Source organism: Saimiri boliviensis, chromosome X (genome assembly GCF_048565385.1).
Source record: "Saimiri boliviensis isolate mSaiBol1 chromosome X, mSaiBol1.pri, whole genome shotgun sequence".
NCBI lineage: Eukaryota > Metazoa > Chordata > Mammalia > Primates > Cebidae > Saimiri > Saimiri boliviensis.
Window position 1 is genome coordinate 27,604,244 of NC_133470.1, and position 16,111 is coordinate 27,620,354.

The 16,111-nt window shown below is 35.7% G+C and overlaps 1 protein-coding gene across 11 annotated transcripts in view; it reads left to right on the forward strand.

Moving 5' to 3' along the window:
• GK (glycerol kinase) overlaps positions 1 to 15,565 on the forward strand; it is an 80,734-nt gene extending 65,169 nt beyond the window's left edge. For 8 of the 11 annotated variants that reach the window (XM_074391933.1, XM_074391935.1, XM_074391936.1 and 5 more), the window contains 8 exons: positions 3,156 to 3,234; positions 4,035 to 4,131; positions 4,630 to 4,714; positions 5,238 to 5,358; positions 5,469 to 5,612; positions 8,402 to 8,482; positions 11,765 to 11,851; positions 13,700 to 15,565. In XM_074391933.1, coding sequence (XP_074248034.1) covers positions 3,156 to 3,234; positions 4,035 to 4,131; positions 4,630 to 4,714; positions 5,238 to 5,358; positions 5,469 to 5,612; positions 8,402 to 8,482; positions 11,765 to 11,851; positions 13,700 to 13,710 — 705 coding nt within the window. In that variant the 3' untranslated portion in view covers positions 13,711 to 15,565. The remainder of the gene's footprint in view (positions 1 to 3,155; positions 3,235 to 4,034; positions 4,132 to 4,629; positions 4,715 to 5,237; positions 5,359 to 5,468; positions 5,613 to 8,401; positions 8,483 to 11,764; positions 11,852 to 13,699) is intronic. The other 3 variants (XM_074391934.1, XM_074391938.1, XM_074391937.1) reach the window with 3 other exon arrangements.
• Positions 15,566 to 16,111: the final 546 nt, after the last annotated feature.

Below are 16,111 nucleotides of genomic sequence, written 5' to 3' on the forward strand. Positions count from 1 at the left end.
GGAGGAGGGACACCTGTTTTTGTTTTTGTTTTTCAATTAGGTCTAGAATTATACTGCCCATGGCAGCTGTGCCCACATGCAGCTATTGAGCACTGGAAATGTCCCTAGTCTGAATTGAGATGTACTTGAAGTGTAAAGTACATACCAGATTTCAAAGATAGCACAAAAACCCAAAATATCTCAATAATTTAATACTGATTTCATGTTGAAATTATATTTTTAATATATTGGGTTAAAATCTTAATTTTACCTTCCTTTTACTTCTTTAATGTGTCAAAAATGTAAATTACATATGTTACTCACTTTCTATTTCTACTGGATGGCATTGGTCTAGAAAATCTTACATATTTACTAGTATTTGGCAGCTGCTGTCTCTGACTTACCTGTTTCCAAAGGAAATTTGAGAATCTCTTTAAACCAAAATTTTACTTAGTTCTCTTGAATGATCCCACTAAGTACTTAAATATGTAAATGTATCAAACTTAAGAAGTACAAAACTTTTTTTTTTTTTTTTTTTTTTTTTTTTTTTTTTGAGACGGAGTTTTCGCTCTTGTTACCCAGGCTGGAGTGCAATGGTGCGATCTCGGCTCACCGCAACCTCCGCCTCCTGGGTTCAGGCAATTCTCCTGCCTCAGCCTCCTGAGGAGCTGGGATTACAGGCACGCGCCACCATGCCCAGCTAATTTTTTGTATTCTTAGTAGAGACGGGGTTTCACCATGTTGACCAGGATGGTCTTGATCTCTCGACCTTCTGATCCACCCGCCTCGGCCTCCCAAAGTGCTGGGATCACAGGCTTGAGCCACCACGCCCGGCCTAGTACAAAACTTTTTAAGGCAGGGAATGAGGTGTGTTAGAGTCCCTTGTAAGGTATTCGTTGAATTGTTTTTGTCCCATTTTTAAAGCCTTGTCATATTTACACAGCTACGTCAGATCTGTTCCTCAGATACTTTTTATGGTTAAAAAGCCATTTTATATATGTTGAGTTACAGAGTACTATATGTATCTCTACATATATAAAAATGTACAAACAACGATTTTTTCATTATACAGCTATGCAGCAACATAGTAACTTTTCATAGAGGCTGCGAATGATGGAATATATCAGCATATTCATTCTCTAGTTTACTTACGTCTTGACAACTGACAATAAGAAGGCATGACCATTTGTAATTCAGTTAATAGACCTGGGTACAGGTTCCTACATTTAATATCACTGACATTTGGTTTGGAGTGACTCTGTGGAAGTAATTTACATTAATAATCTAGATGAATGAAATATCAGAGCTAAAAAAATTTTCTTGGAATTCCTAATGGTTTGCGCTGATACTTTTTTTTTTTTTTTTTTGCCTTCAGGATCTTTTTATAATAGCTTTATTGAAATATAATTCATATTCTACACAATTTAGCCGTTTAAATTATACAGTCCAATGGTTTATAGTAATACTATATTTACAGATTTTTACAACCATCACCACAATCTGACTTTAGAACATTGTCATCACCCCGAAAAGAACCCCATAACCACCTCCTATCCCCCAGCCCTAGGCAACCACTGAGCTACTTTCTGTCTCTATGGATTTGTCTGTTATAGACACTTCATATGAATGGAATCATACAGTATGTGGTCTTTTGTGCTTGGCTTCTTTCACTTTGCATAATGTTTTCAATGCTCATCCATGTTGTAGCATGTATTAAGACATCATTCCTTTTCATAGTCCAATAGTACTCCATTGTGTTGACATACTGTGTTTTATCTCTTCATCAGTAAGTGATATTTGGCTGATACTTTTTTAATATTAAAAAAATTAATGAAGTCAATATTTACATTTAGTAAGACCCTTCACATATATTTTCATATTGAGCCTCACAGTAGTTAGTTAAGTGTTGTCATAGTCATCCTTTTATAGGTGAAGAAATGGAGGCTCAGAAAGCCTAAGTAACTTGCCTAAGCTTACACAGCAATTAAGAACTAGAACTGGTATTCAAAGCCAGTTTATCCAATTCTGAAATATGTTTTTATCCTTATTGTCATAGCTCCTAAGCAATTTTCTTTTAAAGAAAAATTATGGTCAGGTGTGGTGGCTCACACCTGTAATCCCAGTACTTTGGGAGGCCAAGACAGGGAGAACATGAGGTCAGGAGTTCAAGACCAGCCTGAGCAACATGCTGAAACCCCGCCTCTACTAACAATATAAAAATTTGCTGGCTGTAGTAGCTCATGCCTATAATTCCAACTACTCAGGAGGCTGAGGCAGGAGAATCACTTGCACCTGGGAGGCAGAGGTTGCAGTGAGCTGAGATTGCACCGCTGCACTCCAGAGACGAGCAAAACTCCATTTCAAAAAAAAAAAAAAAGAAGAAAAGAAAAAAAAAAGAAAAATTACCTACTAGCTAGCTTCTTTTTTTTTTTTTTTTTCTTGATTTCCTGTACTGTTAGGTATGGGAAACAGACTTAAAAAAACTTTTAATGTGGCCTTTCCCAATAATTTTATGGCTAATATGGCAATATATTCTAAGTGATAACATACCTCAGTAGCTTAGCAACAGATAGAAAATTGTTCAAGATGCAAACTGATCAACAGATCCACGTCCACCTATGGTGACAAATACAAGGGTGTGCTGAAGGGCTCACTTCTTTTCCCGCATCCCATGAAAAACATTTATTAGTGACTTAGACAAAACTATGTTTGTATCAGAAGACCAAGTTTATCACATCCGTGGGAGTCCCAAAATGGAAACTGAATTCCGTCCTTCTGATTGTGTCATACACAGAAAATATGCTCAATAAAAACCTTTGGTAGTTCTGGCCGGGCACGGTGGCTCACGCCTGTAATCCCAGCACTTTGGGAGGCTGAGGCGGGTGGATCACGAGGTCAAGAGATCGAGACCATCCTGGTCAACATGGTGAAACCCCGTCTCTACTAAAAATACAAAAAATTAGCTGGGCATGGTGGCATGTGCCTGTAATCCCAGCTACTCAGGAGGCTGAGGCAGGAGAATTGCCTGAACCCAGGAGGCGGAGGTTGCGGTGAGCCGAGATCGCGCCATTGCACTCCAGCCTGGGTAACAAGAGCGAAACTCTGTCTGAAACAAACAAACAAACACCTTTGGTAGTAATAAAATATATTCTGTCTTGGATTCCTTTTTTCTTTAGGGTTCCGTAGCTATAGCTGGTGCTGTTATTCGCTGGCTAAGAGACAATCTTGGAATTATAAAGACCTCAGAAGAAATTGGTGAGTGTGTTCTAACAAAAGGTTAGAAAATCTAAAAAATGACACGTTTCAGTGTTTTATCTCTGCAATCTGTAAATACTTATGCTTTACCCCAAATGTAATCCATAAATTATATGGATCCCTATTATGAGTTTGACTTATACAAAAGACTATTTTGTGAAGATTTATAAAAGAAGGAATTGACATAATTAGTGGTGGTTATTAATAAACTGGCAATGTTGGGCATATTAATTATCCAAGTATAAAATTGAACACTGGAGATTGCCAGAACCTGTAGAAAGAGAAGTTGAATTAAATTCATCTGATGAGAAAGAGCTTTAACTCCCAGATTAGAGTGAGCATTAAAACTCTGGTACTATAATTTAAGTATTATGGCTATTTTCAGTCTATAGTTAATTAGTTTGAACTTACGTACTCACTCTTTCATCCACTTGTTTAACTTTGCCTGAAGGTGACACAATCAGAAATACATTTCAGATTAGGGACACACTAGAGGCCACTTTTTCATCTCCTATCAGCAACCTTAAAAATAGTGGAAATGAGCTAGAATACCTTGAAGAAACTAATCCGGTTCCTTGATTTCTTGAGCTAGGCTACATTTTAGTGGGGGGTATTTAATGTGGGATAAATTCATTTTTGTTGATCCTATCCTACTACTGTAGTTAGCAACAATTTGCTCTACCAATGAATTGGAAACCAAAATCCCTGTTCTAATTATTCTAATATTTAAAATAGGTATGCTTATTTAATAATACAGAATATTTGTGTAATTTTTGTTTTTCCTTTTTTTTTAATGTTAGAAAAACTTGCTAAAGAAGTTGGTACTTCTTATGGCTGCTACTTTGTCCCAGCATTTTCAGGGTTATATGCACCTTATTGGGAGCCCAGTGCAAGAGGGTAAGTATTGAAAATATGGTGTGCTCTTGGGGATCTTGACATATTTACTAAAACAGTTAATAACTAATTAGTTTCTTATCTATTTTCAAATGATTTTAATGCGTTGGAGAAAACCTTTTGTTTTTGGAGAGTATAATTTCAGAAGCTTTAAGCTCCAAGAAGTTATGAATTAGCTGACAGTAACCCGTGCCATATCCATATTCATGTTATTATCTTTTATCTTCAAGGTCTCTGCAAGTTGTATAGTGAAGGGACATCATCATAATGAATATTGATTCAGTTTTATGATGGCATCATCTCTTCAAATGCATCATGAACTTTTTCATATATGAATGCAGAATTGTGAAATATAAGGACTTTCGAGTTAATGATTATGTGTAGTTTTCTCTTCCTGAACATTTCTGTCTGCCAAATTTGACCTTTTCATATTTGAGATATTTCAAGTTGATTGATTTGTTTATACCATTCTAATCTGAAAATCTTTTTGTGTATTTTTAGGATAATCTGTGGACTCACTCAGTTCACCAATAAATGCCATATTGCTTTTGCTGCATTAGAAGCTGTTTGTTTCCAAACTCGAGAGGTAACAAATATGGGCCTCTTTTCTTGTACTTAGTACACTTTTATCACTCTTAAGTTATGTGTTATTATCCAAGATTATTTAGTTCTGAAAATATAGTTAATCAAATATTAAGCCTGCCTAAATACTAATCTAAATATAAGTAGGGGTTTCCCCCTTTTCCAGCTGTTATTACCTTCTAAGTTACTGTTCCCTGTCAGGCACTGGGAATTTTATGGTTGTGGGGAGGTTGAGTGATACACATTAGGCAAAGGAAAGAGCACAAACATAGGCATCAAGACAGAAAAACAGGGTGCAATATAGAGTTGTATAGCTTAGCTGAATATCAGGGTGAATACAGAGGTGTAGTGAGAGAAAAGGTTGGCTGTGACCAGATCAAAGAGGGCCTAGAAGACCCCTATAAGAAATGTCAGTTTATTCCATATGCTCTTGGAAGCTCTTGAGACTTTTTGAGTGGAGGATTGCCATTTTCAGAGATGTTACTATGAAATAGAGTTATAGCATTAATTACATTGGTTTATTTAAGATTTTGGATGCCATGAATCGGGACTGTGGAATTCCACTCAGCCATTTGCAGGTAGATGGAGGAATGACCAGCAACAAAATTCTTATGCAGCTACAAGCAGACATTCTGTATATTCCAGTAGGTTAGTAAGTCTTCATTCCTTTAAACTCCCAGAGTAACATTTCTTGTGGAAGAACTAGTTCTTCGGGCATATGTAACCACATAGATGTTGATGGAACTCTCTCCCCTCAGTGAAGCCCTCGATGCCTGAAACCACTGCACTGGGTGCTGCCATGGCAGCAGGGGCTGCAGAAGGAGTCGGCGTATGGAGTCTTGAACCCGAGGATTTGTCTGCCGTCACAATGGAGCGGTTTGAACCTCAGATTAATGCTGAGGGTACATTTAAAGAATGAAAGTTTTAGTGGTATACTTTGAAAACGACCTTAGTGCAAGGGAGTTTTGTTTTTCTGTTTAGTTAAAAGTTAAGGAGCCAAGTAAAATTGTAAATGTTATCATTGCAGATTTGGCTACTAAGCATATTGGGCTTTACTGAATAAATGTGAATGACAGAAATCGCTTCTTATCAAAAGAACTTCTAAAATCACTTCTTAAAAACTATTCACTTTTACTGTTTATGGTCCTTTAGTGTAGGAGAATAATACTGCCACACTGTCAGGTGTAGCTAGTTGGAATAGCGTTTTTTAAAGTGAAAAGGAAGATATATCAGCCGCTCACTCCTAATGTCTACACCAGATCATCTTTGGTGCCAGTGGCCCAGCTTTAGGACATAATTAGCTGGGTTAAGAGATGTTCTGGTAGTTTTTAAGCACAGCAGGACTAACCTGATGAAGGCAGCAACAATTTAAGTAAGTGAACATTAGATAATGTGATTCACTGTGCTAACTATGCTAAGCCACAAGCTCTGGTCAGCACTTTTAACTAAAATGTAGTGATGCATCTCTTAAAGTAAATGTGATTAGAAAAGTAAGGTTTTATATATTAGAACTGGTTTTATAACTTTTTAGAAACCTATGCATAAAATAGTATCAGCCGGGAATGGTGATATGTGTCTACAGTCCAAGCTACTCAGGAGGATCTCTTGGGCCCAGGAGTTTGAGTCCAGCCTAGGCAACATAATGAGACCCCTGTCTCTTACCAAAAAAAAAAAAAAAAAAAAAGCATCAAAATGGATTGTGAGATATTCGGAGTAAGGATTTTTGTTTGGTTTTCTGGGAGACTGTGACAGTGTTTCTCAATTTTATTCATTCTTTTAACATATGAAAATGATTTAAAATACTAGTAATTTTATAGTCAGAGTATATCATATACCTTGATTTAGAAATGCATTTCAACATCTGATATTCTGTCATTTTTAACTTTTGCAATACTGGATAAAATATGAAGTTCAAACAATTTTTCTACTTTTCAAAAAGAATCAACTTTATAATAAGCAAATAATGTCCAGAGCAATATATGGCCTCTAAATGGTAATCTTACTCTTAAAGCAAGGAAGTTCTATGCCAAGAGAACCATCTCTACTCTTAGGAGAGCCATCTTTGCTGCTGTTGAAGGCCTTAGCCTAGAGTGGATCAGTCATACCCTATTGTCCTCCCTCTCACCAGCCCTCATTCCTCCCCATAAACGAATGGGCACCTAGATATAGATAGTCCATTTTTCCAGCAAAGAGTTGTTTATAGCCAATCATAGGCCAGAGACTGTATTGATGTGGGGATATAGAGATGAATGAGACCGGATCTTCTTTTCTTTTTTTCTTTTCTTTATTTTTTTTTCTTTTTTTGAGATGGAGTTTTGCTCTTGTTGCCCAAACTGGAGTGCAATGGCGCGACGCGATCTCGGCTCACTGCAACTTCTGCCTCCCGGTTTTGAATGATTCTCCTGCCTCAGCCTCCCAAGTAGCTGGGATTACAGGCGCGTGCCACCACGCCCAGCTAATTTTTTTGTATTTTTAGTAGAGATGGGATTTTACCATGTTAGCCAGGCTGGTCTTAAACTACTGACCTCAGGTGATCAGCCCACCTTGGCCTCCCAAAGTACTGGGATTATAGGCGTGAGTCACCATGCCCAAGCAAGGCCTTATCTTCTTATCTTCTTTTGCCCTTCAGAAGATTAAAGTATATTAGAAGCAGTAGACAAAACCATAAAAATTCACTGTAGTGGCTGACATCCTGGAGTATGTGTGAAAAGAGAGGGGGATAGAAATGGGGCACTAGAAAACTTTCTGAACTGAGTGATTCTTGAGCCTTGTCTCCTGGGTAATGCAGGGTTCAGGTGCTATGGAAAGTCTGGGAGGCTTGAGAGAAAGGTAGCCCCATATGTGGTTCAGCATCCTTAGAAGTACAGCGTCAAGCTCATTTTTGTTTATGTTGTGGATTTCCACCTTTAAAAAATCTTGCTTTAAGATGCTGGGGTTGGGGGTAATGGGGCTGTGTCAGTAATCAACTCAAATCTTATGAGAAATCAGTATTTGTTAAATCCTCTGACTAAAATAAAAACATCTCCTTCTAATCTTCCCACATTATAGCATACCCTTTCCCTCATACCCTTTCCCCAAAAAAGAAGAGAAAACAGATCAAATGGGATTCCCCTTTCTAATTCATTACCACTTGTTTGTGAGTGTCCTAGTCTGCATAGCAGGCAGTCTGTCTGCCAGTCTCCCTTCACCCTGCTGAATTTCCCCTATCCTGTTTTTGTTTGTTTGTTTATTTGTTTTTGAGATCTAGTCTTACTGTCACCCAAGCTAGAGTGCAATGGTGTGATCTCAGCTCACCCTAACCTCCGCATCCCAAGCTCAAATTATCCTCTTGCTTCAGCCTCCCAGGTAGCTGGGTCTACAGGCAGTGTTTCACATTGCTCAGGCTAGTCTTGAATTTTGAGCTCAAGTGATTCTCCCTCTTCATCCTCCCAAAGTGCTGAGATTATAGGCATGAGCCACCACACCCAGCCTCCCCGTGTCCTGTTTCACTCCAACTTCCAAGCAAGCATCTCTTCCAGTCACTAGCAGTCACCAGCAACCATGTGCTTTCAAATCTGAGTCCTGGTAAAGCCCCACTGCAGTTTAATTCGTGCAATAATTTGCCAAGAATGTTGAGTGACCATAAGTATGGTATTTAGGATATCTCAGCAAATTACTTCTCATATGTGTTTTTTCTACCTTCTAATTCTAGAAAGTGAAATTCGTTATTCTACGTGGAAGAAAGCTGTGATGAAGTCAATGGGTTGGGTTACAACTCAATCTCCAGAAAGTGGTAAAAATGTTTTTGTTTATTATTACCACATTTTCTTAGTATGTTAGTTATTTAAGTATCTAGCCATTTATACATAGCCAGGCTACTCTGAAGAAAAGCATTATCATATGTCCAGAGATTATAATATTTTGAAAACACTTTAAAGTTCTAAACACACAGTGTAAAATTTCAGGTTGATATATATACTTCAACTCTATCCTGCCATATCTTTTCTTATTAGGTTATTCCTGGTACTTTAATTGACAACTTAGTCTTCCAAGAGTCAAATTATTTCTAGTTTCTTCTTAATGGAAAAAAAAATCAAGTAGAGTCTTCATTTTTTTCTCACTCTCCTCTTAATTTACCTTTTTGGGGGGCTGTCTTTATGACCTGAACCAGCTGAAAGCTGTATTAATTTCAGAAAATATTCTGCTACTTCCTAGGCTGATTTCAAGTACATGATGGGAATTCCTTTGGAATCAGAGAGGAAGAAAGAAATATATCAAACATAGTAAATTAGAACTCTTATAAATATATTGGGAAATGCTCTTAGCAGAAAAAATAGTGGACTATTCTACCTTTCAACACTTAGGAAGGTGACTAGCTTAAGTAAACCATTTAGATTTAAACAGCCTTAAGATACATAATATTATTATTTTTTGCTAAATGCAAGATGTGGAGCATAATGAATGGAACAATGGCAAATAATATATTGAAGCATATACTTTTTTTTTTTTTTTTGAGACAGAGTTCCACTCTGTCACCCAGACTAGAGTGCAGTGGTATGATCTTGGCTCACTGCAACCTCTGCCTCCCAGATTCAAATGATTTTCCTGCCTCAGCCTCCCAAATAGCTGTGATTACAGGTGCCCACCAACATACCCAGCTAATTTTTTTGTATTTTTAGTAGAGACAGGGTCTCACCACGTTGGCCAGGCTGATCTGGAACTCCTGACCTCAAGTGATCCATCAGCCTCAGCCTCCCAACTCCCAAAGTGCTGGGATTACAGGCGTGAGCCATCGCACCTGGCTTAAGTGTATACTTTAATGGAGAAGAGTTGACAAATGAAATAATACCTGCCTTCCAACCTCAAAGTTAATGTATCTGTTTTTGTTTTTGTTTTTTAATGTATCTGTTTTTTAGGAGAAGCTTCCAGAACCATCTACTACCACAGATCACTGTGGTCTGTATTTTTACTCCTGGATGGTTTTCTCCTAAATAAGCTTAGTATCTTTTGTTGTGAGACTTAGCTTCCTTTTCCAAGATGGTGGCACAGTTTTTCTTGCTAAGACTGTAATTTTGAGGGCCCCTTTACAGTTAAACTTTTAAGTACTTTTCTAGCACAGTACTAGTTGCTGTGTGAGATATAACAGATGTAAGCCCTGACTTCTTTTCTAGTTGTCCTTAATTATTTGCTTATAATAAATTAAGTTACATGATTTCTTTAACTAGCTGGATGTTTTAAAATGGCACAATCCTCCTGTCTTCCTCCCTCCAACCCCATGACTTACACACACATACAGAATTTTCCTTACTAGCAGTTGAGGATGTAATTCTCACTGCAAAATTCCCACAAAATCAACTGATCATTTTCCCCTTGTTTGTGTACCTTACTATCAGTGAATTTAAAATGCCATGAAAAAATTGATAAAACAAGCAAAAAAAAAAAAAAAAAAAAAGATGATTGCTCCAATTTCTGCTATCAGCATTGATGATAAAAGTAATTTGATTTTTTGAGATTTTTATTTATTTTGTTTGTTTGTTGAGACAGAGTCTTGCTCTGTTGCCCAGGCTAGAGTGCAATTCGATCTTGGTTCACTGCAACCTCTGCCTCCTGGGTTCAAATGATTCTCTTGCCTCCCAAGTAGCTTGGATTATAGGCATCCGCCACCTCGCCCGGCTAATTTTTGTATTTTTAGTAGAGACAGGGTTTCAACATCATGGCCAGACTGGTCTTGAATTCCTGACCTTGTGATCTACCCACCTTGGCCTCCCAAAGTGCTGGGATTATAGGCATGAGCCATGGCACCTGGCCAGAGAGTTTTATATATTTTTTTAAGAATTTTGTTTTTGTTTCACACTGCAGTGGATTTAGGCCAGTTTGAAAATGTTTTTTAAATAGATTTATGAAAAACACTCTAAAACGTAATATTTTGGGGGTCTCTAAGCTGTATAATAATCTTGGAATAGTAATCATCAGTTAATAAAATGCTAGTTGTATTCCTTTAAGCAATATAAGCAATATAACTGTATAATAAGTTATATGATAATAGCAGTACAGATAGAATCCTATTTCAATACACTTGAAAGAATATTAGAATTGCTACCTGTATCTTATCTCATGGGAAGAATATTAGGCTTCCTTAAGTTCCAAAGCGGTTTGCCAATTTTGAAGCAATCATATTTATTTTCTTGTTCATGACTATATTTGAATGCTTTTTAAACAATTTTTAACATTTCAAATGTGTTTAAAATATATTGTCAGAGGCCGGGCGTGGTGGCTCATGCCTGTAATCTCAGCATTTTGGGAGGCCGAGGCAGGTGGATCACAAGGTCAAGAGATCGAGACCATCCTGACCAACATGGTGAAACCCTGTCACTACTAAAAATACAAAAATTAGCTGGGCTTGGTGGCGCATGCCTGTAGTCCCAGCTACTCAGGAGGCTGAGGCAGGAGAATCCCTTGAACCCAGGAGGCTGAGGTTCATTGAACTAAGATCGTACTCCAGCCTGGTGACAGAGTGAGACTCTGTCTCAAAGAAAAAAAGAAGAAATAAAAAAGTAAATATATTGTCAGATGCATTTGATTACATACCACATTCTATTTAAAAAATAAAACTGAACTAATATTTTAGCAAAAATAGGGTTTTAAATTCATCTTAGGACACTAATATAACTCTTCTCTCATAGCCGAAGGACCTAGAATTTGAACTTGGACAGAATTATATAGATCATTTAGTATCTTTCTGGGAAGAATCAAGAAAGCTAAAATTAACAGCCTCCCAAAAAGTTATCCATAGGCTCTCTCTGGCTTTGCCAGTGGAAGGCTAATGTTGGTCTATATGTATTATGTTCTTGGCTGTGTGGCATGCTATCTGTATTGTTTGTTAACTGTCATAAGCCTTCAATACTGATTATATTTTTGATTTGAAGTAGTAACTCTTTGCTAGCTTTTATGAATATACTATTTTTTATAGCTTATTTTGTTTTGCTATCTTGTGATTCTTAACACAAATATTGTAATTATGTGTCTCTCTTTTGGTTTGCTTGACTGGAATTCTCTTCTGCTTGGATGACCACAGGTGACCCTAGTATCTTCTGTAGTCTGCCCTTGGGCTTTTTTATAGTGAGTAGCATGGTAATGTTAATCGGAGCAAGGTACATCTCAGGTTAGTTACTCTTTAAATTAGACAATTATATTAGTTAGCTTTAATGTTTTCGTGTATAACTTGGCAGAAATTTTTCAGTGTTTTTTATTCTTTCTATGTCTAGGAAGCTGGAAAATCAACTTAAGGTCTAATTAGTTAGACTAATCTTTGGGGGCAGTTAGAAGTAAGAACTATGATTCTGCTTAACCTTTTTAAATTTTTAATGTGATGATTTCTTTGAGCGGGACTACATTCTGCTGTCAGCTACAGCAATAAGCAAAAGTGAAAGTACTAATGTTTAAACAAAAGGACTTCCAAATTGACTGCTGAAAGTTAACGTATAATTTTGACATTAATTAAATTGTCTTTCAAATATATATAAATTTTTCATACTCCTGAAAATTTGCTAAGCAAGTCTTAACATTGAATTCTGGCAAGACTTTCAGCCAGAGCATGTCAGCAGAGTTCCTGTAAAACTCTAAAACCAGGGAAGATTTATAGTTACTTTTATTTCAGTTAAAAGCATGTATTTTGTGAACTGAAGGTTTAAAAATTATTGCTTATTTTTAAATAAAAGTAAAATGACTCAGCATGTTATAAAATATATTGCATAATCTTATTAATTTATAATAGCCATTTTTGGAAGCCACTCCTGATGATAGCTCAGTTTTTCTTAAAATTACTGGCTTAAATAGAAATGGTGTTTCTTATTCTGTATGTTCCCATAAAATTGAAGCGTTAAAAAAAAATCTTCATGATTAGGGAAAGACTTAAATTCTCTCTCTTATTTAATAAGGTAATGACCTGAGTTTAAGACATAAAATTTAAACTTTAGTGATACGAGAGGGAACATCTGTTTGTGAAGATCTGACAAACATTTATTTGGCTTGGCATTATCAGTTTAGTGCTATATATAAACGTGGAATGAAAATTATTTACAGAAAATTATTTGCAGAACATTAGATTATCTTTTAATGAGAAAATTTCGGTTACTTGCATGAGAATTTAAAACTAGATTATATTACTTTTTTCCATATTCTGAATGTTCAAGCATATTCAGAATAAATTTGTTCAAATTGTCTGCTTCTGTACTAACAATACCTTAGTTTGGTGTCAGTAAAAGAAGAAAACACTATGGAATACTACAGAAAATATTGTAAATATTGTTTCCAAAAATACAACCACTAGTCTAAATAAACTTACTTTTTCTTTAAATTACCTTACAAAGGACCTCTGTATACATAAATCTATGTGGAATCTGTTCTTTCTGCTTCTCAGGAATGTTTGGTGGAAGACTGTAAACATTCCCATGAGAACTATAATTTAAATCTATAAAGAAACATATACATTGTTTTAGAAAAAGTTCTGTTATTTTTCATTATCCTGAGTATTTTGGGCTGCATAATGATGGTCTGGAAAAGTAAAGAAAAAAAAACATTGCAGCTGAAAATTTTGATTTTTTTGGTTTGTTTCTCCCTTGGTATTATGACATCATGAAAAGGCCTTGTCTCTATGAAAATTGAAACATGTGGCATCTCTCTAAGCTAAAAGATGCACTAAGTGTCCAGATTCTCAGGCTTCTAAAATGCATATGATCACTATATTTAGGTTCTCTCTTTGGTGACATACACTGCAATTTGAGAGGGCTGGAAATTGTTTGCCTTGGTAAACAATTAGCAACAGTGGCAATATTTGCTAATTTTGGAATTGGCCCTGTTATATTTATTGCATTTTAATTGTGAGGCATGGTTTAGAAATCATATGGACTTTCTAGCTTAATAAATGATTGAATAGTCTTCATTGCTTTAACTCCTGAATTGTATGCACCTATGTATTATTGACATATATGGTTTTTGTTCCCCATTTCAGGTATTCCATAAATACTACCAACTCATGGATTCCCAAGATTCAAGCTTTTTACATAATGAAAGAATCCAGCAATTCTGTCTCTTAATGTGATGACACTATTCATAGACTTTGATTTTATTTATAAGCCACTTGCTGCATGACCCTCCAAGTAGACCTGTGGCTTAAAATAAAGAAAATGCAGCAAAAAGAATGCTATGGAAACATATGGTGGCTTTTTTTTTTAACATCCACAGTTAAGGTTGGGCCAGCTACCTTTGGGGCTGACCCCCTCCATTACCATAACACCCTGCTCCATTCCCACTAAAATCTTGGAAGAATTCAGATCCTCACCATTGGAACCTTCCATCAAACATACTCAAACACTATTGGAACAGGATTTGAGTCTCTGCATGACATATATTTGATTAAAAGATAATTACTAACCTGTTAAAATGAGCAGCTTTTTGCATTTAACAGACACCCCCAAAGTCTTCTTTTCTATTTAGTAGAAGACTGCAACATCTTTACTGAATGTTTGAATAGAAACCTCTACTAAATTACTAAAATAGACATTTAGTGTTCTCACAGCTTGGATATTTTTCTGAAAAGTATTTGCCAAAACTGAAATTCTTCAGATATTTTCCAAGGTCCCACTAATTAAAATGAATTTCTGTCTGGATCTTATAGGAAAGGATACTTTCTTTTGTCTTCCGTCTTTCCTTTTTATATTTTTTACTTTGTATGTATAACATACATGCCTATATATTTTATATACTGAGGGTAACCCATTTTTAAATTAAGAGCACATTATATTCAGAAGGTTCTAACAGGGCTGGTCTTAAGTAAACCACTATGTATATGAAATGTTGGAAAACAGCTGTATACATTTTTGGGCAACGGTTATGCATAATATTTACCAGAAGAATTTTTTTCTTAAAGAGCCAACATTTAAAATTTGTGTTTTATGTCGACAAAAGAAAATATACTTCATTGTGACTTCAACTATATTTCTTATCCCTTACATTTTTATTTAATTGTCTTAGCTTAAAAAAAAAGAAGAAACTGCAGAATACTACAGTAAATATTGTTTTCAAACACAAGCACTAATTCAAATAGTTATCTTTCCTTTGAATTACTTTTAAGTGTATTTGGGTCCTATTGAGGGGATGAGAGGATGTCAAAAAAAAAGTTAAATACCTATGCAGAAAAAAGTTTAGAAATAAAGCCAAGAATCTCTTTCATTTCAAATGTTATCAATTGTTAATAAGAAACTGCTATCTGGGATGACAGAATTATCTCTGCTTAATATCATAACTGAAAAAAAGGTTTACCATTACAAATGCCTTCCAATGAAACCAAGAATTTCTCAAAATATTTAATGTCATATATTATAAGAAGTTACCTAATGTAGCTTCTTAACGTCAATTTTTAAAAATATCTTAAAATCACTTTGTTTTGTAGTAGTGAAGAAAAGATTGCCTCCTAATTATTTTCTTCAATGAGTTCTGAATGGGAAAATATTTATATCTTACTATGAAAGGTTCTGTTTTGTTTAGAATTAATGGTAGCTTTATTAACTGTTCTGATTGTGCTGTTTCCAAATTACTGAATTGGCTAGGTTTTATTGATGCACCTGTCATTTAACTGGCATAAATACTATAGAAGGGTACTGTGAAATAATCACTTTGTGGCCGGGATACTTTTAAACATGAATGTTTCTACAAAAGTAGGTTGAGTTCATTGTAAATAATTGTGAAAACGACTGTTCAAATAATTTTAAGATTACATTAATTTTTCTATAAATTGCAAGATTTATAAATGTTTGAAATTGTACACATTGATATCTAATGACAAATTTACTTAAAATAAATTGACCCCTTGTTCTTATTTGCATTTCTCATTTACAGACTAGAACTTAGATGAAAGTTAAATTAAGAAAGATGTTTCAGGAAATGTGAAACTCAGCTGTTAGCACTTGATATGGCCCACTCTGAAGAGTTAACCAACGGCCAAAGAAGTAATTTCTGTAATGATGAACACCTTAAACATTCTATTAGAACAGACTACACTGTCCCATCTCAGCATTTGCAGAAAATACATTGATAAGGTCAGCAGCCATTATCCATAGGATCTCACGTGGCTAACCATGACCACCATTGTTCTCTCAACCTGTTAGCCAACACCTCAATCCTTTGTTCTCCAACTAATCGCTAAAATAAGTAATGTATCTCTGCTTTTGTAATGATATCTTAGAATTTTTAGTATGTTTCTATTGAAGTACCCAAAGCCCAATTCTTTGGGATCTCTTCTGGGCATCTGGTATCATGTGGGAGTGAAGAATGAAAGTTATTTTGGAGAAACCAACGAAGTTCTGATAGCACAAAAGCTAATGGCGTAGACAGTGCAATGGGTAGTATTTCCTCTCTAGTGTTT